A 24215-nucleotide genomic window follows, 5' to 3' on the forward strand; every position below is an offset into this window, starting at 1 on the left:
TCATCAAGAAAGCTCACATGTAGGGTCACATTTAAATGAACAACCGTTGCTGGAAAGTGAAATCAATATATCAACGTCCATTAATGTAATCATTTGGAGGAAGAGAAGAGCAACTTTACTTTTGGAGCGAGAAGCAATTTATTATAATCGCGTTTTTATCTTTAAAATGTATTGTTCCTTTTGTCTTTTGAGTTTCTAGCTTTTCATTTTTAAAAAAAAAAAAGATCAAAAACAATACTTCTTGAAGGCATTGGTCTTCGCAGCGATCACGTAATGTACAACAAAGTATTTAGAATGATTATATGAAGATGGATCGAGCAGTGAAGAACTAAGAAGGAAGAATAAATAAACGAAAACAATATTCATTGAAAAATGGAATTTTAAAATGCTTTATGTCAAGTGATTGCTTTATGCTGTTCCATGTTTATTTAAGTTTGATGATGATAAGTGCTGTCCAATTTGGAGCAAATGACCAAAGATCAACTAAACTATTATAGTTTTGGAAGTCATGGGAACGTTTTGAATCTCTTTATTTCTTAAGTGAATCTAGAGTTCATATATACATGTACATGAACACACATAATTTAAAATATGATCTATAAGATGAAGAAAATAAACTTTATGGCTTTTAAGTGAGATAAAGTGATCGAAGACTCTTTTTATGAAAATTTGAGTAAAATTAGTTTGTCGCTTTGTTCATTTATTTTTAAAATCATAAATTTATAACCCATGAAAAGCTAGGACAAAATGCGCCGCATCATGCAGTTTTTTAATTCTCTCAAGTAAAAACAAGATCATGCTTAATTACAGAAAATAAAAAATTGATTGAAAGTTGAAAAGAATTAATCAAAAATAAAGCACACTAAACTGTTGGCTCTAGACGATCATAAACATACCATAACGAGCGATATATCACACAATTCTTTACTTTGCACTTCACATCTCATTCAGCTCTCTGTTTCTTGTATTCCAATAAACGTATAATTCATATTCTTTTAAGAAAAACGTGATTGGGAATTAATAATTTGTTTGTTTCAAGAATTTATCATTTGATCATCATTTTTTTCAAAAAGGTACTTAATCTGTCGATTTTCATAAACAACAACAAAAAAACAACAACAACACGCATTAATAAAATAAAAGATCAGTTCCATAAAGTTATTGGCGCATCGGACATTTAAAAGTTTCAAATTTGCTATAATTAACAATTTTTGATTTTCATAAACAACAACAAAAAAAACAACAACAACACGTTTTTTCATTGTTTTACAGTGTTTTTCTATGTTCTTCGATGTTTTAGCAGTGTTTACTGAACAATGTTTGAATTTTTTTGACCGTTATAAGGTTTAAATTATGAAAAACCGTTGAATGATGAAGTTAAATTTGTGGAAGTTTTATATGGATCTTGTTTTTAAGATCTGGAAGTGACTTATTAATCAATTACTGATCGCTGGGACATTAGTCATGATGCCATGATGCCAAAAATAAATGTATGAGAGAGTAATGATGAGAAATATAGGATGCGTGTTAATGTGTGAAGAGTGGATAAGTGTGTCGTAATTTTATTGAATCCATATATATTAATGTATATTGAGACAAAAATTAAGCTTTTGTCTTTCATTATAACTTATAATGATATTATATTTCTTGGCACCCATAAAATATTCAAAGTATTTTTATATCATCTCCTGTATTAAATCAATGCTTTCAAGTGACGTCTATCTAAGAAAAGAATTAAGATGAAACTTTCAACTCGGTTTTGTATATTGGACATCATACACAAACGACGTCTTATAAAATATGAATTTTATATTGATTGATTAAAACGTGTGAAAAATGCTTGTGCTTCTTATCACTTTATTATTACTCTTCTTTTTTCTTAATATGTAGTAATAAAAATATATTTCTGTTTTATAGGTGTCATAATTTTCTGTGAATTTCAATCATCAGTTATTTCTTATTCCTCTAAATTATTTTCTTCATATTCATTGTCTTCATCATCATCGAAAGTGGACTGTGAATAATCAATTTCGTAGTCCTGATCGACATCACTATCATCTCCATCATTAAACATGTCGTTGTCACTATCAAAAATTCCATCTTCATCATCATCAACATTTTGAACATTACGAATTCTGTTTCTGTTTGGCAATTGATTTGCAGGAGGTGGAACCACTTGATTTATTTGTATATGAATCTGTGGGGGTCTTTGGGATGTGTAAGAATCTGCTTTTTTTAAGAATTATATTAAAAATAATCAGCAATTGAAATAATTCAAATATCTTTTTTATTACCGGATGAAGGATGGGCCATTTCTCGGAAATGTTCGGGATTGCGTCGGTAGCAAGAATCCCAATAAGGACATCTGGGTGCTAATATATAAAAATAAAAATGAATCGCATTTGATAAGCTTAATATAAAGCATAGTATACCATTTAAAGGAGCGGGTGGAAAATTAGGTCTTCGATAATCATTGTCCATGGGATGTGCATATTCTCTTCGATGTTCGTCAGTCATACGATAACAACGAATGCCAAATTCACAACTTGGTCTTACTGATGGCTGCTGACATGATGAATTATTAAGATTGTCTTCTTTCTTAACCGTACTTGTGTCAACTTTCACATCTGCATTAGAAGATGATGGTTGTTGATCATTGTTTTCAGTTGGTTCTGTTTTTATCGTTGAAGAAGTGGAAATATTTTGATCTTTTGTATTTTGTTGTGGTTTATTCATATTAGTACTGTCAGGATCATGCTTAATATTAATTAATAAAGTACTATTATTTGTATCACTTGATTGAGGCACCACATATGATGAATCAGAAGTTGTTTGTTGTACGCTTTCAGAGGTAGTACTTGAAGGCACTTGTGCAGAGGAAATTTGCTTAATTTTTTTTATCCCGATATTCTCAGTTTCACCGGAATTATCCAAAGATCTTTTTCGACTTGAAGATGAAACTGCCTGTACTACAAAAGCATTTCCTTGATTATATTGAAAACCTTCCGGTGGTCGCAGGTTATCTGGTGATGGAGTTCTTTCTAAATCAGGTGTTTCACGTCCTTCTAAATCTGGCGTTTCAAGTAATTCTAAATCTGGCGCTTCATATTCTTCTCTTAACAACTGTGTTAAATTTGCATTTATTTCATCAGTTTGACGAATACGGAATGTCGATGTGGGCTTATCATTCTGCTTATTTTCTTGTTCAACTCTTATAGTCCATTCAAACTCTTCAGGCAAGAGAGAAAACCTATCAGAATCGCCTAAAATAACTTCTGAGTCTTTTCTTAATACGTTTTTCTTTGGATCATTTTTAATTTTGTAAAAAATTGGATTTTGATGACAAGATTTTATCTTGATTGTTGAGTCTAACACAGTTATTTCTCCATGTTTTTTTGACACTCTTTTATCTTGGCACTAATTTAGAAAAAAATAATTTTGCGACATTATGAAATTGAACAAAAATCCAACAATTCTCAGTTTACCTCAAAAAATCCTCTGCCAATTATTGTAATCTCGTCATTTGAAAGCACAATACTTTGGTTCATCGAATTATTAAATAAACTGATTTTAACAACCATTATTACTTCACATTTATTAAATTAATCAAAGTTTTGTTTTAAAATATTTTTGTTTATGTTCGTTTTATCCAGTTGTTCTCAAACAATGCTGTAAATTCCACACTTTATTAAATTTTTAATTTATTTAATATGTTTTTGTATTAAAAATCACGTCAATGATTTTAGTCTGAATTAACTAACTATTGATAACATTTTTTTAAATTTATTTAATGTGTCTTAACAAAAAAAATGTTTAAAACGACTGGTTTAAATGTTGAAAAAAAAGGCGCAAATGAATTCAAATTTATTTTATTCGTTAAAACTTCCACGCGATGCATAAATATATTTTCAAATATAAATTGTATTTCAGTTTATTCCATTTTATTTTACATTTAAATATAATTCAATCAATATGAATGGCAGTTTGCTTTTTAGGTTCTACTATAATGACATCATCTTCATCATCCGATTTCACTGTTGAAGATATTTTTGTATACGATTCTGCATTTAATGACCTAGATTGTTTTCTTGGGTTATTATAATATTCATTGCTGTATCTTCGTTTTCTACTGGAATGATAGGTTTTGAAATTGTTGTCATCTCGTCTACTTCTGTTTGAAAAGCTGCGGTCATTGCTTGAAGAGCGGGAGGATACATAAGACGAACGAGATGAAGAACGAGAAGAATTTGACTTGAATTTTCTTGTGTCAAATCGTTCATTTTTGTCATGATTTGAAGAAAAAGAGCTGTTGTGCTTGAAATTTTCACGATGATCATAGGAAGCGCGAGATGTACTAGGAAAGTTATTTCTGTAATCTTTACTATTATTCAAATTTGATTTTTCACGATAACTGCCTTCAATTTTATTATAATTTGAGCCATCGCGAAAACTGCTTGAATATTTTTTTCGAGTTTCAGAAGTTTCACGTTTGTTTTGTGAAAAATGACGATGATTGTTGCTTGATGATTCACGACGACTACTGGTTGGTTTTATTTCACTAATATCATCAAAATATAATTTGAGTTTTTGTAAAGATGGCAATTCATAGACTCGAGATGGACTGAATTCAATATCATTATCTTTAGGAATTTTTGGGCCTTGAACTATGTAGGAATTCGTGGAATATGCTGTGTAATGGAAATCTTCTCTCAGATAATCGTTAATTATTAAATAAACCAAAATTTGCTCTCCATAAAAACGGTCAATATTTGGTGCAGGCATATCAACTCTTGCAGATTTTGTTCCTTTTTGAAACCAGGCATCTATAAGTTTTAATGCAGTCAACTTGGTATCAGTTGATTTTGCTTTATCAAGGATCTTCAACAAGGAACGATAGTGCTCCATAATATCAATTTCGGGAGGTTTTACTATACGAATTTCATTCTTATGAAAGCAGCAATCACACATTTTTCCGCAATTTTCATCATTCCAAACATCTGTAAAATGTTTAGCAAACTGATCTCGTCGACATCTCTTTGAGTTTATCGCATAGTTAATCATTGAATATGCATTCTTCAATCCATTTACTTCTGCAAACGTCATGGATGAAATTTTAAACATATCCGCCATGCGATACATTAATATACTTTCAGCATATTTTCCATCTCGTCCACATCGACCAGATTCTTGATAAAAGTTTTCCATCGATTTACTCATTGTATGATGAATTACAAATCGAACATCTTGCTTATCAATTCCAAGTCCAAAAGCAATAGTTGCTACAACAGCTTGTATTTTATTTTCCATCCATTGACGATAAATGCTAGATCTCTGTGGTGCTTCTAATTGAGCATGATAAGGCCGAACTTTGATATCTCTTTGAAGTAGCTCACTTGTAAGCGTTTCAGTGTCTTTGATTGAAAATGTATAAATAATTCCAGATTGTCCTTTATATCTATTTGATAAAAGGTCAGCTAGCATATCATAACATGCTTCATTTTCCGATGGCTTGTCAATAACATGATAATATAAATTTGGTCTATTAAATGGTGAGTTGAATATTATGCATCCTCGAATGTTAAGTATTTTTTGAATATCTATCAAAACTTTACGAGAAGCTGTTGCTGTAACTCCTATTAGTGGAGTATTTGGAAACAGTGTTTTCATATTTCCTAAAAACTTGTAATCTGGTCTAAAGTCATGACCCAAAACTGAGACTGAATGTATTTCATCAATTGCTATTCTATCCAATTTGCTGTTATGATAACATTTTTGCAATGCTTGCATAAATCTTTTGCTTTTACTCATTCTTTCCGGGGTAACATACAATAATTTCATTTGATCAGAAGTTGAAAGCGATGGATCTTCTAGAATAGTGTGAATCTTTTTAGTCTCTTCCTTTGTACTCTGAGCTGAGAGCATTTTTGCAGGTATTCCTCTTTTTTCTAACGAATGTAGTTGATCTTCCATTAATGAAATTAATGGTGAGACAACCAATGTTATTCCTTTATCTACTAACGCTGGAAGCTGATAAGTCAAAGATTTGCCTCCACCAGTTGGTGCTACATATATCAAATCATGTTTTGATAGTGTTGCATTAATTGTTTCCAATTGCATTGATCTAAACTTTTCAATGTTGAAAATTTTTTTTAATTTTTCACGAACATTCCCTGACCACGAATATGTTTCTAAAAAAATAAATGTTGAGAATGTAGTAAATTTATTGAATATCATAATTTGAGTCTTCCTTACCATTTTGCCATTCCGTTTTAGATAATTTCTCTGATTTCTCAAAATGTTTCTTGTCTGTAAGTTTCTCTTTTTCTGCTAAAAGTTTCAATTTCAAATTTCGTAACCTATCTAACTGTCCATCAATTTCCTTTAGTCGTTCATTGATTTCCTTGATTCTATCATCATCATTCATCATGAAAATGTTCTAAACGAACTCAAATCAATAAAATAACTTAATATTTTTAAAATTTTGTTTTATTTTCTGATTTTTGCGGCAAAAATGCGTTTAAAAGTGACGTCAAGTTAAAACAAATTTAAATTTTTTTATAACGGTTTTTCTGAAAATTGCTGTAAGTAGTCTCTCTCAAGTTCATGCAAATTGTTTGAAGGAAGTACTAAAGAATGAAGTGGTGGACCTAAATCAAAAATTTTCATTTCTGCTAAGGAACATACAATGATTTTTTGGCTTTCATGACCAATACGTGCAACTCCTACAAATATACTGTTTTCATCGTAAGCTAAATCCTGAATTCCTTCCGATTTCTTTTTTTCAACAATCTGTAATAGTTGATCTGCTGCTTCTGAGACGGTCATAAATTTTGGTGGCATATATTCTTTCTTCTTTTTCGTCATTGATTCAAAAGTTGGTTCCTTGACTTTAATGTCAAGTAAACATAAAGTATGAAGACCGTGTAAACGGTTTGCTTTGATTTTTTCGTAAAAACTTTCTGGTTTCCAAGAATCTGTCCAAAAAGGAATGGATATCGTTTCACCAAAATGATATAATTGTAAACCGCAAGATCCAACTGCATTCATTATACTCGCATTATGAATGATTTGAAATTTAATTCCTCTTTCCTTGGCTCTCAAAATAAGATCAGTGTGTGTTGTTGCTGAAAATGGATCTCCGACGACCAAAAAAGCAACTTCTTTTGTTTCAGCATTGTTCAACATTATATCAGCTTCCTGCTCTACAAAGTCTCGATCAGCAACAATAATTTCCTTTTCATAAAACTTTTCCTAAAAAATAATAATCTTAATTAAACATTTTTTGTGAATAATATTATTGTTTTGTTTACCATTTCTTCCTTTCCGCATGTTAAAATCGAAGTATACGATTCTAAATAGACCAATTCACATCGTTTCAGAATCTCTAATCCTTTCACAGTGATATCTTTTGCATCACCTAAACCAAGTCCTATTACATAAAGCATTTTTTATGTTTAGACAATAATCAAATTTAATTTATTTTACAAGAAAATTATATTCTGGATCTGTAATAGCAAATTAACAAATGAAACATTGAACTTCCACGTTAGTAACATTTTATTCCAAAAAAATTAGTTGCTAACTGTGTTTTAAGTTTTATTATATAAAAGTGCACCCTTACTTTTATATCATCGTTTGAGATAACGATTAAGTACTTTTTAATTTAATATAAGGGAATACAGGCAAATACAGTACAAAACACAATCTTCACATTTCCATAATTCCAATAAGACTCGGGTGACTAGACATTACAAGTAATTTTAACAGATTTTATTTCGAGGATATTTAAAGAATTAAGGATTAACATGTTAGGATCTTCTAGGTTTGCCATGTTTAAAGCTTAAGTAAAATAAAAAAAATCGGACAAATAATGAATTAACATCTTGTATGTAATAAAAGAAGTATCACGATTTTTCGATGTCAATGACCTCAACATCTTACAACTTTCCAATGATGATCATTCTTTATTTCCATTCTTGAAGAATCTCATCAAAAATCAGGGTGAAATTTTAATTTTACACCATATCTGAATCAAGAAATGATTTTATAGTCTCAATTGCAATAAAATCAATTTGCCGCCACTTGAACAATGTTGAAAAAGAATAAAGAAGATAAGAAGAACAAAGATGATCAGGTAAATATCGCAAATAAGTGAGAATTGAATTTAATGACCTATCTATTTTTGATCATATTATAGGAAAATGATTGTGACGATAAAATCATCAAGCCACGCGACAGAATCAATTCGCTAGATTGCTCGCAAGAAAATTCATTTTTTGATCTAAGAACTACTAAAGGCCAATTTTTATTTTTCTTCATAACAATTTTGACAAGCATTACAATTACTCAAATTTTACCGTACGAAGAATTGAAGAGTTATTTTAAGCCTTCAACAAAATGTCATTTGGAATGTCCAAAAGTTCACGCAGTACGAAAACCGACATATTGGATATATGGCAAAGGAGGTGACGGTCAATGGGTTCACCTGATAAAAATATTTAATAAACTTGGCATGGAACGAGTTTCCGAATTAGAAAGTGACACTGCTGATTTATTATGGGCACATGATTATCCATTTAATAAACTTCGTTCAAGAATTCTTGAATTTAAGGCACATCAAAAAGTCAACCATTTTCCTGGTTGTGGATTTTTGACAAATAAAATTGATTTAGCAACAACAGATATGAAATATGTACCAAAAGCATTTAGATTACCTGAAGAGACAGAAAAATTTAAAAAATATGCTGAAAATACAGAAAAATTATTTGTTGTAAAGCATCACCAACATCGCCATATAAAAATTCAGAAACTAAGCGAGATAAATTTTAATGACAACGAAACGTTTATTCAAGAATACATTAAAAATCCTCTTTTGATTGACGGACACAAATTCGACATTGGAGTTTACACAATTATTACTAGCATTGATCCCTTGAGAGTTTATATTTATTATGGTGATATATTATTTCGTTACTGCCCACAAAAGTATATTCCATTTGATCCGAATGTTCTCGACAAATACATCGTCGGTGATGATTATTTACCTACATGGAAAGTTCCTTCGTTAGCGAAATATTACAACGGTTTGGGCTATGGAATGAAAGAATCTTTTGATACTTATGTAAGAACTCAATTTGAAAAAGATCCTCAAATAATTTGGGATCAAGTTGAAGATGCAATTCGTTTATCAATTTTGACAAAACAACCTTTGCTAAAAAATGCTCTGCACCGTTATAAATACAAACAAAATTTTTTCGAAATGGCTCGATTTGATCTGATTATTGATTCAGAAATGAATGTTCATTTACTTGAGGCAAACATGAGTCCAAATTTATCGTCTGCTCATTTTAAACAGAATTCGCTTCTTTACGAACAAGTAATTTATAACATGCTGAATTTAGTTGGAGTTGGAAGTTACTTACATCGAGAGTCTTTCAAAAAATTTGACGCTGAAACTGATGCAATATTATCTTCGGATAAAAATATTATGGTAAATGGAGCAGTATGTTCTCAGTTGCCATGCTCAGAATCTTGCTCACCTGTTGAATGTCATTTGTGTAAACCTTGTCTTTCTCAAAATGAAATTTTAGAGCTACATCGTGCTTACCGAGAGCATGTTAACAAAGGAAATACGAAGCGAATATTTCCTGTTCCTATAAATGATTCAAAATTACCAATAGACACTAAATTTTTCAGAGAATTATCATCGAGTAATCAGCTTATTACAAAATGGTTCCATCAAAAGTGCATAAATGATCAAAGTTGGTGTCAATAAATTGAATTCTCATTTCATTATGGAACTAGAAGAAACAATCAGGTGTAAACTTTTGTCAGTATTAAAATTTTTTGAAATAAAAATTCCACGATAGAAAAAAAGTTCATTGTTTAATATATTAGTAAATTATTAAGCTGAAAATACCTGAAATACCTAGCTTTGAACTTAAATAAATATTAAAAAAATACACAAAAATTTTAGTTTTTAATACTTTATTTCGTTGAGTTGGATGCGATTATCTTAAAAACCGCTTTTAATTTCTTTCTTTTGAATCAATCGTTTCAATTAAAATAAAAACTTAAGCTAAGTCATTTCATGCTATCAAGTTAATCCATTTAAATTTTTGTTTGCATTTTTTAAAAATTATTCTATTTTAAAGGACATGGATTAAAAAGTTTATATTTTTATATATTATTGTTTTAGATAGAGATATTTAAGAAGTTTGATCAAAAATTGTATAATTTAAATAGTTAGTTAGTTACAATCCTTGAACTGATTTTTATAAATAGATAGACATTGGAGAAAAAAATTTGTTTATTTCTGAAAAAACAAAAAAAAAAGTTAAAATTCTGTTCTGTCGTTTATTAATCTTTATCACGTATGTACCTGTTGAGGAGAATGTTGTGGCGGTGTAGCGGTTTGTTGATTCGGTGATGCTTGACTTGTTGATTGTTCAGCATTTGAAATTTGTTGCTGGACATTTTGCTGCGTCTTCTGAATTGGAACATTGGAAATCCTTCGGTTTGGTCCGATTACTTGCAGTAAATTTGAATTATCACTTGAAATCATCTTAATTGCCTGCACAGGTTGCAATCTTATATTACTGGCAATTCCTCGTGTCGATGGTGTTACAAACTAAAATTGTTAAAATAATTTGTTAGATTTAAGAAAAATAATAAAAATGGATTGAATTTTTGTTACCTGAAGAGTTTCAGTTCTTGTTTGAGATACAGAAACAGGAATGACATTGCCTACACTTGAATTACTTAGGAATATTCCAGGTGATTTTATTGATCGTACATCAATATATTTCCCCTCTTCTTTTCCTTGTTGTAATATCAATTTATTTTGAGTTACTTGAGCAATTCTCGCGACTTTAGGTGTTGTCTTTCGAGCTCCTTGTAATGTACTCATTGTCATTGTTTGAGGAATTGCGACCTGTCGAACAGTAGAATTTTGAGCTAGTCCAGCTCTTACAGGTGAAAGTTTCATATTAATTTGACTCGTTCCTGCAACTGTGGTAATTCCAGATGGAGCAGATGTTTTAATTAATGTTGTAATTTGCTGTCCACCACTCGAAGAACCACTAGCTTGTTGTAATTGAAGATTTCCTGATGGAGCGTATGCAATTTGAGTTGGCGTCGTCAATTGTATCGGTGAACTCTTAAACTGTTGTGGAATTTCACGCTGAAGCATTACAAGCTTTTGATTTCCTTGTCCAATTGTTTGAGTTGTTCCCACTTGCTTTATAAATTGAGCTCTTTGTTGAGGTCCGCATCCAACCTGCACTGTAACGCTTGGCGATCCTTGTTGAGCATCCACATTTCCTTCACTAACCGACTGACTTTGTTGTACTGTACCTGCTTGAGTTGTTGGATTTATTGTTGCAACTGTAATTTTTTGTCCAGAGCCACTCTGAACTTGTACAGTCTGAGCAACTCCACTACTTGAACTTACAACTGTCGTTTGGGGAGATCCAGTTTGATTTATTGGACCAGTTTGAAGAAATCGCAACTTTTGACGAACTTGTTGTTGACCATAAATATGAAATTGTGGTGTTGTGACTAGTTCAAATCGTTTAGTTCCACTAGCAACAACTTTTTGATCAGGCGTTGCTGCTCTTAATTGGTTTGGCTGATAATTTGATGTGAATCTTAATGTCGCGTTTTGAAGTTGTGTTAAACCTTGTCCTGTTAATCCACTTAGTGAAATTACAGTTGGGTTTTGCTGTCCAGGTCTTTGGAAAATGACTTCTTTTGAGACAGATCTTTGACGAATTTGAGGATTTGTAGAAATTGCGGCTCCTTGAGAATTTGATGTTAAACTTGTTGATCCAATTGCAAGTTGTGATACAGATACGACTTGTGAACCAACTTGTGGATTTATAGTTTGAACAATTGATCCTGAGGTAACAATCGGAGTACTTGTGGCAACAGTTGGTTGAATTGATACAATTTGTGGTTGAACACTAGTCACCGTAGTTGGAGGAGAAGTTAAAACGACAGAAACTGATGAAGTTTGCATTAGATTTGATTGAGAATTTTGCATTGATTGCGGATTTATATGAATTTGTGGAATGAGTCCAGTAAGCAATGTTGTTTGCTGTCCTGTTGATGGTGATGCAACAATCGCTTTCATTATTTGTTGTGACTGCTGTGCAGATCCAGTTGATGTTAAATTTATTCTTTGAGATCCATGAACGAGAGCAGTTATTCCTTGCTGCTGAGATTGCTGAGATGTAACTATTGTTCCAGTTGGTTGAACTACAATAGTTGCTTGCTGTGGAATTTGAGAGATAGTTTGTGGCTGAGGAGATGCTTGAGGAATTGGCGATGCTTGTTGTTGAATATGCATTGGAGATAATTGATCAGATAATAACTGAGTCGTTCCACTTATTTGTGGTTTCGTTTGTAATTTGACTTGTTGCTCAATCTTTTGTTGATTAATATTTCTTTCTTGAACTAATCTCTCGAAACATCTCTGAGCAATATCAATCGGTGAAAATGGCATGTCATAACTGGCGATTCCCATTTCAGCTAATACTGGTAAATGTTTTTGATTCAAAACTGTATTACCCATATATTTCTTTAAATGTGGTTGTTTTTTCACCATTGCTGCTTTAATTGCATCAAATTTCATTTTTGTCAATTTTGTAAATGAGTTATTGTTGTCATTCTGATACAATTGTGCAGTTCTTGGTGTCCTAGAATTTTTCATTGAAGTCTTTAAAAGGGCCTTATTCTTTTTCTGTTTTTTAGGACTATCGAGAAGTTTTCCTTCTTCCCTTGGTAGAATGACTGCTTCATAACGCCAACGACAATGTTTTGGAGATCTATATGTTCTCGATGTTTGATTTACAATGTCAGCAACAAGATCCCAGTTTGGAGTATGTCCTGGTGAAATTAACATTAAGTTTAATGGTAAGCCTTGTAGATTCTGAATTACATTCAATATGGCTCGATCTTCAAAAATAAGCCATTCTGCCATTCCTTCTGGTTCTACTAAAGGTTTCATTGGAATTTGTTGCTTGAAATTAGCCATTGGCATTGATCTTATTAATCCACGATTTCTTTGTTGTTTTAAATCTTTTCTCATTTTTGCAAGAGCTGGAGAAGGTCGATCAAATAATGACCTCGGCGGAACGTAACCATCATCTTTACGCATTTTGAGTGGACGACGACCATCAATGTAGAATCCATCATCTGTTCTCATTCTCTTATATTCTTTTCTGATATAAATGGCTGGTAATTGTTCATCGTCCATAATAGAACATGTATTGTATAGAAATCTCAACGAATAATCGATATAAAGGTCTGATTCGTCGTCTTGTGGAGGAGTTGGAGGGCACCACATCTAAAGCATTAAGCCATTATAGAACGTTTTCTTATTTATTTCTTTTTATGTTCTACTTACCGGCATGGTTTCCATAGTATTTTTTGACACCCAAATCTAGAAGAAAATCACGTGTGTTTTAGAAAAAAAGAATCGCGGTAGTAAAGTGGAAACGAGTAAAAAATGACCAACCATAATCGAAAAAGAATATCATTAAAATATTGAGATTTTGGGGAAGGAAAGAGAAGGATTTTGGTTGTCACTTAATTAGTCTCGCCCACACATTTTGTGTTGTAAATTGATTCTAAAAAAATATCCATTTCAGTTTTAATTTTTCTTCTTTTTGAAAGAATGATCTTAAAGATTAATTAGGAATAAATATTTGGTTATCAACAGAAGATCGAGTTTGGATTATGGCAAGGCAATCGCTGTTTTGGTGCCAACAACAAGAATCATAGAAAAAGTCAAATATAATTTCCATATTTTATAAAACCCTCTGCCATCTCCAAACAAAAACATTTTTTGTTTTTTCTCATGAAAGTTTCACGGTTTATTGGAAGTGTATCAAAGGATCTTCTACTGATAACACAAATTATTTCAGAACTTTTTTTTAGTTTTCATAAGAATTTTCATTAGATATTTTTTCATTTTCAATTAGAACACAATAGAGGTGTAGCAGGCAAGTGACACCAAAACAACAGAGTGGGCCAGAGATTGAGTTAGCTTCCAAGACTCGATTTCGTTATTAATTTATTTTATTTTTTCGTCTTTCGATCTTTCTATTGAGTTTTAAAAAAAAAACTTGACTGATACGAATATTTTTTTGTCATCGATTATTAACAACACAAAACACCAACCGACAATTTTTCTTTTCTGTTCATTAGTATTTTCACCTGTATTCAATTAATTTTCTCATCAATTACTATTAATTTTATAATAATATTACATCATTCATATCTGTTTTTCATCTTTTGCATATTGTATTTTTAAGAGAGGATAAATTAAATTTGTTTGAGGCTATTCATTGATTATGTTTTGTTTTTTTTTTTTCATTATCTCATATGAACTTATGCTAAGAACATTATTTGAATGCATTAATATTTCAGGGAAAGTTTTAAAATTTTGATAATTTCATGCTGTTTAATAACACGTGAGATAAATAAAATAATATAATAAATTAAGAAATGAAAAAATAATACAATAAAATTTTTCTCACGCCTTCCTTTCCAAAAATTACTTATAATAAAAATAATAAGCAGGAAAGCCAACAAAAATAGATTCATTGAGAAATCTTAAAACAGTTATTTACAATTTTTTTTTTTTCAAGATTGTTCATCATATCTGCAATCATGTTAAATAAAAATTTAGAAAAATAAATAATGTCCTATTTTCTCGGTAAATACTCATGTCGTCATCGAGTTTAGTTAGATATTTTATTTTAACAATCATTCGCATACGAATATTTGTTTTTGCAAATCGATCACAACTGTAAGAATAGTGTGACGTTATGTGAACTGTTTATCAAAGCGTTTTATTCTGCATTGCAACCACTCGTTTTGGTCGAATTTTGGGTGTATTATCTTCATCATTACTAGAAGTATGCTGTTTAGCTTTAAGTGGAGGGTCTGGCATTTTTTGAATCCATGAGTCGAGTGTATGATTATTTTTAGCAGATGATAAAAGTTTTTTATTGGTTCGAGATTGAGGAGATGGCGTTGCATTTTGTTTCTTTTGCTGGATATCAATCATTGATATCTTACATTCTTTAACACCAAATTCTTTTTTCACCTGTTTCTCATCTTTGGATAAATCTTCTATCTTATCTAAATTTTTATTACTATTTGATGTTGAAACCTTTTGCCGCTTAATTGGTAAAATTGGACTTTCATCCAAGGTCCACAAATTTAAATTGACAGTTCCTCTGGAACGAGTTCTTGGACTACTTGTTGATTTTTTTTCGGCTATTGAAGGTTTAGGGAGTATTTCAATCGTTGTTTCATCAGTAATTGTACTATCGTCATTAATTATTGTATCGTCTTGCGATGTGGAATCGAAATTACTTTCTACTTTATGATTGGAATTATTTGAATCAGAATCATTGACATCATTAGAATCAACCATAACGTCTAGACTACATTCACTATCTGAATCTTCTTGAACTGATGTTTGCCGACTCATAGATGTTGATCGAGTCGTACTTTCACTGGTAGATCTTACAGTCTTTTTAGATTTTGAGGAACTGCTTATATCACTCTTTCGACTCATGGCTCTTTGACGCGGAATAATCGAAGCAATTCTTGAATTTGATTTTCCTACATTATCATCATTAGTTCGACTTGTATTTCTGGTCGTTCGCTTAAATGAAGCATCGACATTTTTTGGTAGTGTTTTCGCAATGATCTTTTCCTTTTCTTTTTTATTATCAATGCTTTTATCATTTTCTTTCATTATACCATTTTGTATAACTGTTCCATTGTTACTACTATTCTTACTATTTTGTGATGTACGTGACGAATGATTTACATTTTCAGACTTACGTTTACCTAATATAGATTTTTTATTGGATTTTATATTAACCTTATTAAGTGAATCCTCTCGACTGTACGTTAGAAGCTCACTATCCTCTTTCTCGACATTTTGCTTCTCTAATTCTTGCTGCTGTTGCTGTGCCAATCTCTTTTGTTCCCATTCACGCTTTTGTTGTTCAATTTCCATTTCAACGGCTTTCAGCTGTATCGCTGCCCAATTTGCTCCAGTATCCTCAACAAATCTCATCGCATATCTTTCAATTGGACTCAACTATGAAGCAAAAAAAAAATAATTATTTAAATAAAATTTTGTGAAATATTAGCCCAATTTTATTATAATATTATTTAAATTTTGATTGTAATAAAAATTTGATAACCAGAACACTTTGATATTCATGCGCCGGAAGTCTGTTTCTATTATATTTTGATTTAGCATAAAATCGCAAAGAACTTTTCCATGACAAAAATGAAAAGTTCAATTTTAAAAGATAATTTGCGAAAAAAGAAATTAACTAAAAAAAATTTACTCACTTGTTCAACAAGATTTTGAACTTCTTTTTCTTGCTTTGTTAGCTCAGGCTCTTTTTCTTCAGTTATTGGAATGTTTTCGTCGAATTCAGCTAAATCTTCGGCAGCTTCTTGTCTCACAACTTTAGCAGCTTCAACATCTTGATCATCTTCAGCAGCTGCTAAAGCAGATTCAAAAACTCCTACTATAGCCTTATCATTCTCATTACTAACAGATGCAGTAGTTGCTAATGTATGAGTTAATTTCTCTCGCCTTTCTTTATCTCTGTCAAGAACATCAGCTAAACGAGCAGTTGCATCATCACTCTGATCAACATTGAAGAGATCTTGAATTGTTGAATTTTTGAAATAAGCTTCAGTAAAGTTTCCACCTTCGATTGCTAAGTCTCCAAGCAAACGTTTCTGATTAGCTTTCTTCAAAATATTCTCTTCGATTGTCTTTTCACTAATTAATCGATAAATGTGCACATCTCTCGTTTGCCCAATTCGATGACATCGATCTTGAGCTTGTGCATCGCATGTTGGATTCCAATCACTGTCATAGAAAATTACTGTATCGGCACCTGTTAAATTTATTCCAACACCACCAGATCTTGTTGATAAAATAAATACAAAAATTCTTCTGTCTTCATTGAATCGTTCCATTAAAATTTGTCTTTGTTCTATTTTTGTCGTTCCATCAAGTCTCAAATATATATGACCATGATAATTTAGGAAAGCTTCAAGAACATCTAACATCCTAGTCATTTGTGTAAAGATTAAAACTCGATGATTATCCGATTTTAATTGCCTTAATAAAAGATTAAGTGATTGTAATTTTCCACAGTCATATTGAATTAATCGTGGATCTGGGAACTGAAATTTTACAAACAGAAGCAATATTTTAATTGATTGTTTTTTTTTTTAATTATAACTATGAGTATTATAATACTAATAAAATGTGCACAATGCTCTAGAAGTAAAAATGATATTAAAGAAAGATCTTTACTTGCTGTACAAAGCCCAAGGAATAAATTCCTTAAATTGCTCTTGCACTCTTGCAAAGGTTCCATTAAACTGAACATGTTTATTTGAACCGATTTTGAGTGCATATATAAACATATATATTGAAATGGTAAAACTTACTTGAGTTGTCATTGCTGAAGCTATTGGATGCAAGAGATGAGTTTTAGAACTGATTTCTTTGCAAATAATTTCGTTGCGATTTTGTTCGCTATTTCTTATTGATGGATGCATATGAGTAACGGATAATGTTGGAATTTTAGCGCTAACAGCAGGAACGACAAAGACAAACTTTTCAAAAATTTCTTTCAGTTCTTCTGTGCGATCTTCATTGGACTTTATTATATCAGAAAGACTGCTAAATACAGCTTTTTTCAAGATTTCATATTGGCAAGCTACATGACTTTTTGAATTGAATGAATAAAGTCCATCATATTTTGAATATGGATTGGAAATAACTTTACTAAGAAAGTTCCGCACATCTTCACCATAAAGTGGAGCAGCGTCGCACTTCCGCTGGTTAGTTTTGCTCAATAACTGCAAAATGTGACGACGATATTCTTGCTGAAGTTCTTGAATATTTGGCAATTGAAATTCAGATGGTGGTTGTTTTTCAACAGTTTCTACAACACTTTCTGTCGAACTTTTACGCACGGCATCAATAACGGCATTAGCTAACGGTGGGGTTATACTTGTTGTAGACACAGGATTTACTATCATAACACCAGAATTGGCAGTTAAAATACCTTGTTTCCTATTTACAAGATAAATTTGTCCAGATGAAGATTGAATAAGTTGATGAGTAGCTTTATTTGATCGAACATTAATCGTACCACTAGACGATGGAATTTGTTGAAGAGTAATTTGTGTTTTATCATCGTCTACAAGCATTTGTTGACTGATTTTCCGCTCATTTTGTGCAAATTTTGAGGTTCTTATTGCCGGACTTGTACCGACTTTTATTTGCGAGCATGAAGATATTTCCTTTTGTGCGAGTGGCTTTATTCTTAAATGCATTTTAAATTTTCCCTGTGGACAAACTGGTGGAAGTTCTGGAGCGGAATCAATCTCTTCTATTAATTTTTTCGGTGTTATTAATTGTTTCATTCTAAATGCAACAAAAGCCGTTAAGCACATCTCTAATTGTATTAGTACTAAATTTAACGCCACTAAATCAATATCTTTAAGTGGATCATACTGAACTATATTATAGACCATTGAAGGTACAGTCATATTTATTTGTTCCATTCGAAATGGTGAAATTGTAGGTCTTGTCTCAAATAAATTCGGATGATTACAAACTTTACGAAGTTGCATTAATACATTGATAACACTTAAAAGATTTCCACTTGCCAAAGTCTCTTTCGTTTTTGTACGACCCATAAAATCGTCGTACAAAAATCTTTGACGTTTTGATAATCGACACATTACAACATGTTCGTATTTTTTTGGCATCTGTTTTTCAACTTCACTTTTAAGACGTCGTAGTAAAAACGGCCGAAGAACTTTGTGAAGTTTTATAATGATTGTCTCATTATACTCTATATTTCCCTCAACCATCCCTGCCATTGGTTTTGAAAACAGCTCATCAAATGCTCGATGTGATTCGAAGAAATTTGGCATTAAGAAATGCATTAATGACCACAATTCAGACATACTGCGGATGATAAAATAAACAAATTATAATTTGTAATGCAAAATTTTCAAAAATATAATTGTAAATTACCTATTTTGAAGGGGTGTACCAGTCAACAACAATCGCCTCTCGGTTGAAAAGTTCAAGAGTAATTGCCATCGCTGCGATTTAAAATTTTTAATATTTTGAGCTTCGTCAAGTATTAAATATTTCCATTTTTTCCTCCGAAAACTTTGATGATCCTGAATTACTAATTTATAACTTGTAATACACACATGAAAAGCATTAATTTTTGTCCAACCAATACGTTTCATTTTCCGCTCTTTTTGCGATCCATAATATGTCATAATCTTGAAACCGGGACACCATTTTTTAAATTCCATTTCCCAATTTAACATTACAGAAGATGGCACGATAATCAAATGTGGACCCCAATTTCCTTTAATACAAGCCAAATGTGCTAACAAAGCTATTGTTTGAATAGTTTTACCTAGACCCATTTCGTCAGCCAAAATTCCATTCAATTTTCTGTCGTACATTGTTACAAGCCAATCCAAACCAATGTGTTGATACTCTCGTAAAGTATGTCTTAACAATATAGGAATTGGTGTAACAACATTCGTTGACGATAAAGTATTTCCTTTTGGCTGTATACTTTGCGCTAATGCTGCTACATTATTCAGTAAAGCATCACCGTTATCACAGTTTTCGGAGCTTTCATCTTGTTGTTCGTCATCTATAAGATTCTTTAAACTTAAATCTTCTTCTTTATTCTCCACCGAAACTTCAGTCTCATTATCCGAGTCTACTTCCATAGACTCTATTTCGCTCTCCTCATCTGATTGTTCCTGTTCAGACTCATCGTTATCTGTCGAGTCATCATCAGAATCTCGTTCACTTGCTTTTGGTGCATTCCTTTTATACTTTGCCATCAGCTCGTCTATACTCATTTCGCCTTCAGCCTGTAGATAAAAGATCAATTCAATTAGTTTCTTTGTTTTAAATATATTTGCATTAAATTTTTCTTATTAATTTTAAATAAATCAGACAAATGCCTCGTTTGTCATCCGGAGGTTACGTTAAAAAGCTCAAAAATAGAACTTAAAAACATATCAGAGTTTGAATAATAAGTTTATCATCACTTTAATTTTAAGTAAAAAAATAAATATACAATAATAAAAATCTTGCCTTTAATTCATCAATTTCAGCTTGATGATCTGCATTCTTTTCAGTCTTTTCTTGTTCCATAATTGTGTCCTCATCATCTTCATCGTCCTCATTTATGGCCTCAAATTCTTTATCAGATTCTTCGGGCGCACTAGACGAAGAAGATTCATCAGCAACATCAATTTTGTCGCGATTGAGTAGATAGTCTTTCGGCAGTGTCTTAAGAAAATCATCCAACTCCATTTCAGATTCTTTTTTCAGAGCATCAATTTCATCATTTGTAGAACTTGCTGGAATTTCCGCTTCTGCTTGAGCAATTGTCTCCTCATCGTCATCAGATAATTCATTTGGACGTGACCATTCATCGTCAGAGCCCGTCATTCGCGTTGGCGATGAAATACGACTTGAATTGAGACTAGTAGCTTTACTTGTTGCCTGTCCAGCAGCTTTGTTCATGCCTTCGGCAACTTGTTGCGAGTATTTTTCAGTTTGATCAACAATAAAGTTTAATTTTTCATTCAATGCCTTCTTCCTTTTCGCTTCTAATCTTACATTCTGTTTAATTTCCACAACCTTTTCAACATTCGCCCAAAAGGTTTTTATCTCTTTGGCGATAAATGCAGCAATCCTCTTAAGATTTTGCTCTTGTGCCTTTTCCGCCTTCTGTACAGCCATTTCCTTCTCTTTAAAGTAATTTTGAACCATTCGTGCACATTTTCGTGCTGCTGATTTCTTCCATTTTCTCTCATTAGCAAAATCAGCTGCGAGCCATTGCATTTCTTCTAAAAGAAAATCCCAATGAGTTTTAATACGTTGTGGCTCAGCCAATTTCGGTAATCGAGTTCCCATCCATAAACCCTCCCTTTTTAGCTCTTGCACTCTTTGAAGTACATATGCTTCTTCTTTGGCTTTTACTGACACTGCTGGTTCTGTCGAATTTATGGAGGGTGATGATATAGAAGTCGTATGGTTTGATGTGGTTGCATTTGTACTTCCAATTACTATAGATCTTCTTTCAGGTACAAGTGGAGTTCCCCCTAAAATTATTAAAAATAACCTTTTATATTTGACTGTTAACAAAATTAAAGCTTCTTTGAGCAAAGAAAACTTTTGATAAAAAAAAATAAATAAAACCTTCAGGCATCAAGATATAAAAATGACTATTGGAAAATATTAATAGAACTATCAAAAATGAAAACTAAGTATGAAAATCATTTCGAACAAGCAAAAGCTTGTTATTAAATGCTTTTTGACGGTAGAAATTTCTTCTGAATAATTAATCATGCATAAATCTAAACTAATATTGAGATTTTTAATGAAAATCAAACAAAAAAGAAACAAGAGACACTTTAGTATTCACGTACATCTTGCATGCAAATGAGCTACGAAAAATGGATTAACGATGACATCAATAAAGAAAAAATTAAAAATTAAAAAAAAAATAGAAATCTTCCTTGCGTAAAATCATCCTTAAAATCATCATAAATGCATAACATGAAACAAAAATTATGCTAATCAGACATTCATTCCATATAAATTATATGTATGTATGTATCAATTAAAATAACTTAGAAGTCTTTCAACAATTTTCAATAAAAAGGCTCAAAACAAGAAATTAAAAACATAAAAAGTCAAATACGAAGAAATTATTGAAGGTGCTCTGACCTGGCACCAATGGCTTATTGAGAGAATTTCCAATTGTGGGTGAACTATGTATTTGGCCAAAAATCATTCCATGACGTCCTCCTTGAGGTTTGCCTGGAACTTGACCTAAAAATAATTTTGCGAATGTGACAGTAACAATCAGTTATCATGACTTCAACAATTATAAGGTGTGTGTATATATATATATATAGATTTTTTTTTGTAACATCTAAACACATTTTTTGATGAGTTTATGATGATACATAGGTTATTTGAAAATTTCTTTTGTACAGAAAGGACAGAAATAAAAAATACACTTGTTTTTGCGAAACACAAAAAAGAAAGAATTTTTAGATTTCACCAATTGTCGTTAATTAAGAAGAAATATAAATTTTGATTTTCATGGATGTAAACAAACAAAACTTGAGAGAAATAGGAATCACTTGGGTTGAATGCTTTGCAATTTAAATCTAATCAAGATGTGTTACGATTTTCATGTTTAATGTATGTAGCTTATAAGATGCCCGCAAATAAATTTTTTGTTAGTCTCATAGCATGACAATAAAACAATACAAAAACTCACCTTTCTTACTTAATTGTGCAACAGCAGCTGGTAATTGCGTAGAGATAGCTATCGGTGTGCTGCCTACACCGGGGATTTTAATTTCAGCACCTTCTGGTGACTGTTGATTTATCTGAAAAATGTTTAATAAAAAAAATCCTCATTAATAAGAGTACTTTTGGTGTAAAAGTAAGATTTTTTTGAAGGAAATATCTCAGATAAATGCCTCGATTGTCTTCTTAGAGCTTCACTCTACAATATGTAAAGTGAAATCTCAACGCTCAAAATATTCAAGAATAGAATAGAAAGAGCAATCAGGAAATCGGAAAAGTTTGACATCATTGAAAAATAAAATAGGAAAAAAAGATAAAAAAAGTAAGTATAAAAAAATTACCGTTCTGAAGGAATCATTATCATCAGTTGCTGAAGGATCTAATCTGTAAGTTTTCTTAAATGATATAAATTGTGGTATAGGTGGTTTCTTGCGCCATGCTGGATAATCCATCATGTTGCCATTCGATTGAAGAAAAAAAAGCTCAGCTACATGTTCGGCATGTCTAAATATTTTTTGAACAGAATATAATTAGTATTTTTAATTATAAAATGAGATGACTACAGTCGTTACTTACTTTTCCTTGAGACTCTTTAATCGTTGAAATTTGTGTTCTAAAATGCGCTTCTTTAGCGCAGATAAGTCTTCTGTATTACTTCCAGTACTACTCGAACTATCTGTCGTGACTGTTTCAAGTTTAAGACGCTTCTTAGCGATTGGAGAACTGGAATCTAAGTGATGCGTTGTAGATGTGGATATTTGAGAAGAAATTGAATTTGTGGCATTTGTAGATGACTGATTCACAACTAATGGCGTTGTTGCTGATGATGCTGAATAATAAATACTGCCTTGGATTGTATTTACATTTGTTGGCGTTCGAGAGATACTTTCATTATTTGTATTACTATTAATTATAATATAGGAGGAACCACTTTGTGGGAGTGTAAGGATTTGTTGTTGCTGCTGCTGCTGTTGCGTTCTAAAATTTTGAATCGGTATCGATTGTTGTTGAATATTTTGGACAATTAGTTGATTTGTATTTGGTTGTTGTGGCTGTTGCTGATTTTTATCGCCTGTCAATCGGGACATTGATGATGATATATTTAGGTTGCGGTATCAATATTTGTTGTTGAAAAGTCGCTATTGAAATTTCTTCCAACATTTAATTCACTAAAGGGTTTCACGTTATAAATTATCGCTTAAGTTTAAAAGTTTTGCTCAAACTATCCTATTTAATTTAGCTGTGAACGGAAAGAATTAATGGAAAAAAATTCAATATATTATAATATTTCGCATAAATTGAGACGCTAGAGATTTTACGACTTAATCAGCTAAATCTAATAAAATATTAATAAATTAAGTTATCTATCTAATCACAATATTTTTTTTTTTAATTTCGATTCAAAATTTAGAAAATTCGCTAAAACCCAGCATGAATTATTATTAAAATAATTAAAGAAAAAATTGTGATTTTACAAATTCTAAAATGTTCGATTAACGTACGTAAAACCTTACGTAAAAGATGGCGTTTTTTCACAAACCACAAACCTCATGGAAAATTTTTTCAATTGGTTAAAAACACTATAAATAACATGAATCACTAATCTATTTCAATCGCTTTCAATTTATTACTCTCTAAATACAATTTTTAGACTAATTTAAGTTAATTTTTCTTGCTTTTTAAGCTTAAATTAATATTTTTTTACCAAGCCACAAACACTATAGTCGCTCTTAATTTTCAAAAAAACGGGAACTTGCACTTTCTGCTT

General features: G+C 31.4%; 5 protein-coding genes and 1 non-coding gene across 11 annotated transcripts; 1 reads left to right on the forward strand and 5 right to left on the reverse strand.

Moving 5' to 3' along the window:
- Window positions 1–1837: 1837 nt before the first annotated feature.
- LOC139088716 (aprataxin and PNK-like factor) lies at window positions 1838–3663 on the reverse strand. 2 transcript variants are annotated; one of them, XM_070637980.1, is made up of 4 exons: window positions 3486–3663; window positions 2433–3417; window positions 2295–2372; window positions 1838–2226 (listed from the first exon to the last, which is right to left on the reverse strand). In XM_070637980.1, exons 1-4 carry the CDS (start codon window positions 3579–3581, stop codon window positions 1958–1960), a joined length of 1428 nt encoding a protein of 475 aa, XP_070494081.1. In that variant the 5' UTR covers window positions 3582–3663; the 3' UTR covers window positions 1838–1957. The 2 variants fall into 2 exon arrangements, with proteins under 2 accessions (XP_070494081.1, XP_070494080.1); XM_070637979.1 differs by having other exon boundaries at window positions 1838–2229.
- A 238-nt stretch (window positions 3664–3901) lies between these two features.
- On the reverse strand, window positions 3902–6522 carry LOC139088796 (ATP-dependent DNA helicase Q1-like). Its single transcript, XM_070638092.1, has 2 exons — window positions 6253–6522; window positions 3902–6188 (listed from the first exon to the last, which is right to left on the reverse strand). The coding sequence occupies exons 1-2, from the start codon at window positions 6425–6427 to the stop codon at window positions 3964–3966; spliced, it is 2400 nt and encodes a 799-aa protein (XP_070494193.1). The 5' UTR covers window positions 6428–6522; the 3' UTR covers window positions 3902–3963.
- Dph5 (diphthine methyl ester synthase) lies at window positions 6469–7555 on the reverse strand. The gene is made up of 2 exons (XM_070638093.1): window positions 7311–7555; window positions 6469–7251 (listed from the first exon to the last, which is right to left on the reverse strand). The coding sequence occupies exons 1-2, from the start codon at window positions 7443–7445 to the stop codon at window positions 6556–6558; spliced, it is 831 nt and encodes a 276-aa protein (XP_070494194.1). The 5' UTR covers window positions 7446–7555; the 3' UTR covers window positions 6469–6555.
- Window positions 7556–7984: 429 nt separating this feature from the next.
- TTLL15 (tubulin tyrosine ligase-like 15) lies at window positions 7985–9923 on the forward strand. The gene is made up of 2 exons (XM_070638007.1): window positions 7985–8134; window positions 8198–9923. Exons 1-2 carry the CDS (start codon window positions 8090–8092, stop codon window positions 9773–9775), a joined length of 1623 nt encoding a protein of 540 aa, XP_070494108.1. The 5' UTR covers window positions 7985–8089; the 3' UTR covers window positions 9776–9923.
- An 88-nt stretch (window positions 9924–10011) lies between these two features.
- Window positions 10012–24195, reverse strand: dom (domino helicase). 5 transcript variants are annotated; one of them, XM_070638049.1, is made up of 14 exons: window positions 23995–24195; window positions 23024–23687; window positions 22789–22951; window positions 22416–22527; window positions 21854–21958; window positions 20210–21225; window positions 19112–19983; window positions 17509–19042; window positions 16387–17238; window positions 15905–16126; window positions 13409–13444; window positions 10697–13348; window positions 10382–10630; window positions 10012–10315 (listed from the first exon to the last, which is right to left on the reverse strand). In XM_070638049.1, exons 2-14 carry the CDS (start codon window positions 23533–23535, stop codon window positions 10310–10312), a joined length of 8331 nt encoding a protein of 2776 aa, XP_070494150.1. In that variant the 5' UTR covers window positions 23536–23687; window positions 23995–24195; the 3' UTR covers window positions 10012–10309. The 5 variants fall into 5 exon arrangements, with proteins under 5 accessions (XP_070494150.1, XP_070494151.1, XP_070494152.1 ...); XM_070638050.1 differs by having other exon boundaries at window positions 23950–24195; XM_070638051.1 differs by having other exon boundaries at window positions 24153–24172.
- Window positions 20058–20169, reverse strand: LOC139088825 (small nucleolar RNA Me28S-Am2589). Its single transcript, XR_011544255.1, has one exon. It is a non-coding gene; the product is annotated as a small nucleolar RNA Me28S-Am2589 (small nucleolar RNA).
- Window positions 24196–24215: the final 20 nt, after the last annotated feature.

Source organism: Chironomus tepperi, unplaced genomic scaffold (assembly GCF_022539635.2).
Source record: "Chironomus tepperi strain 1889 unplaced genomic scaffold, CSIRO-AGI_Ctep_v1 contig_170, whole genome shotgun sequence".
Taxonomy (NCBI): domain Eukaryota; kingdom Metazoa; phylum Arthropoda; class Insecta; order Diptera; family Chironomidae; genus Chironomus; species Chironomus tepperi.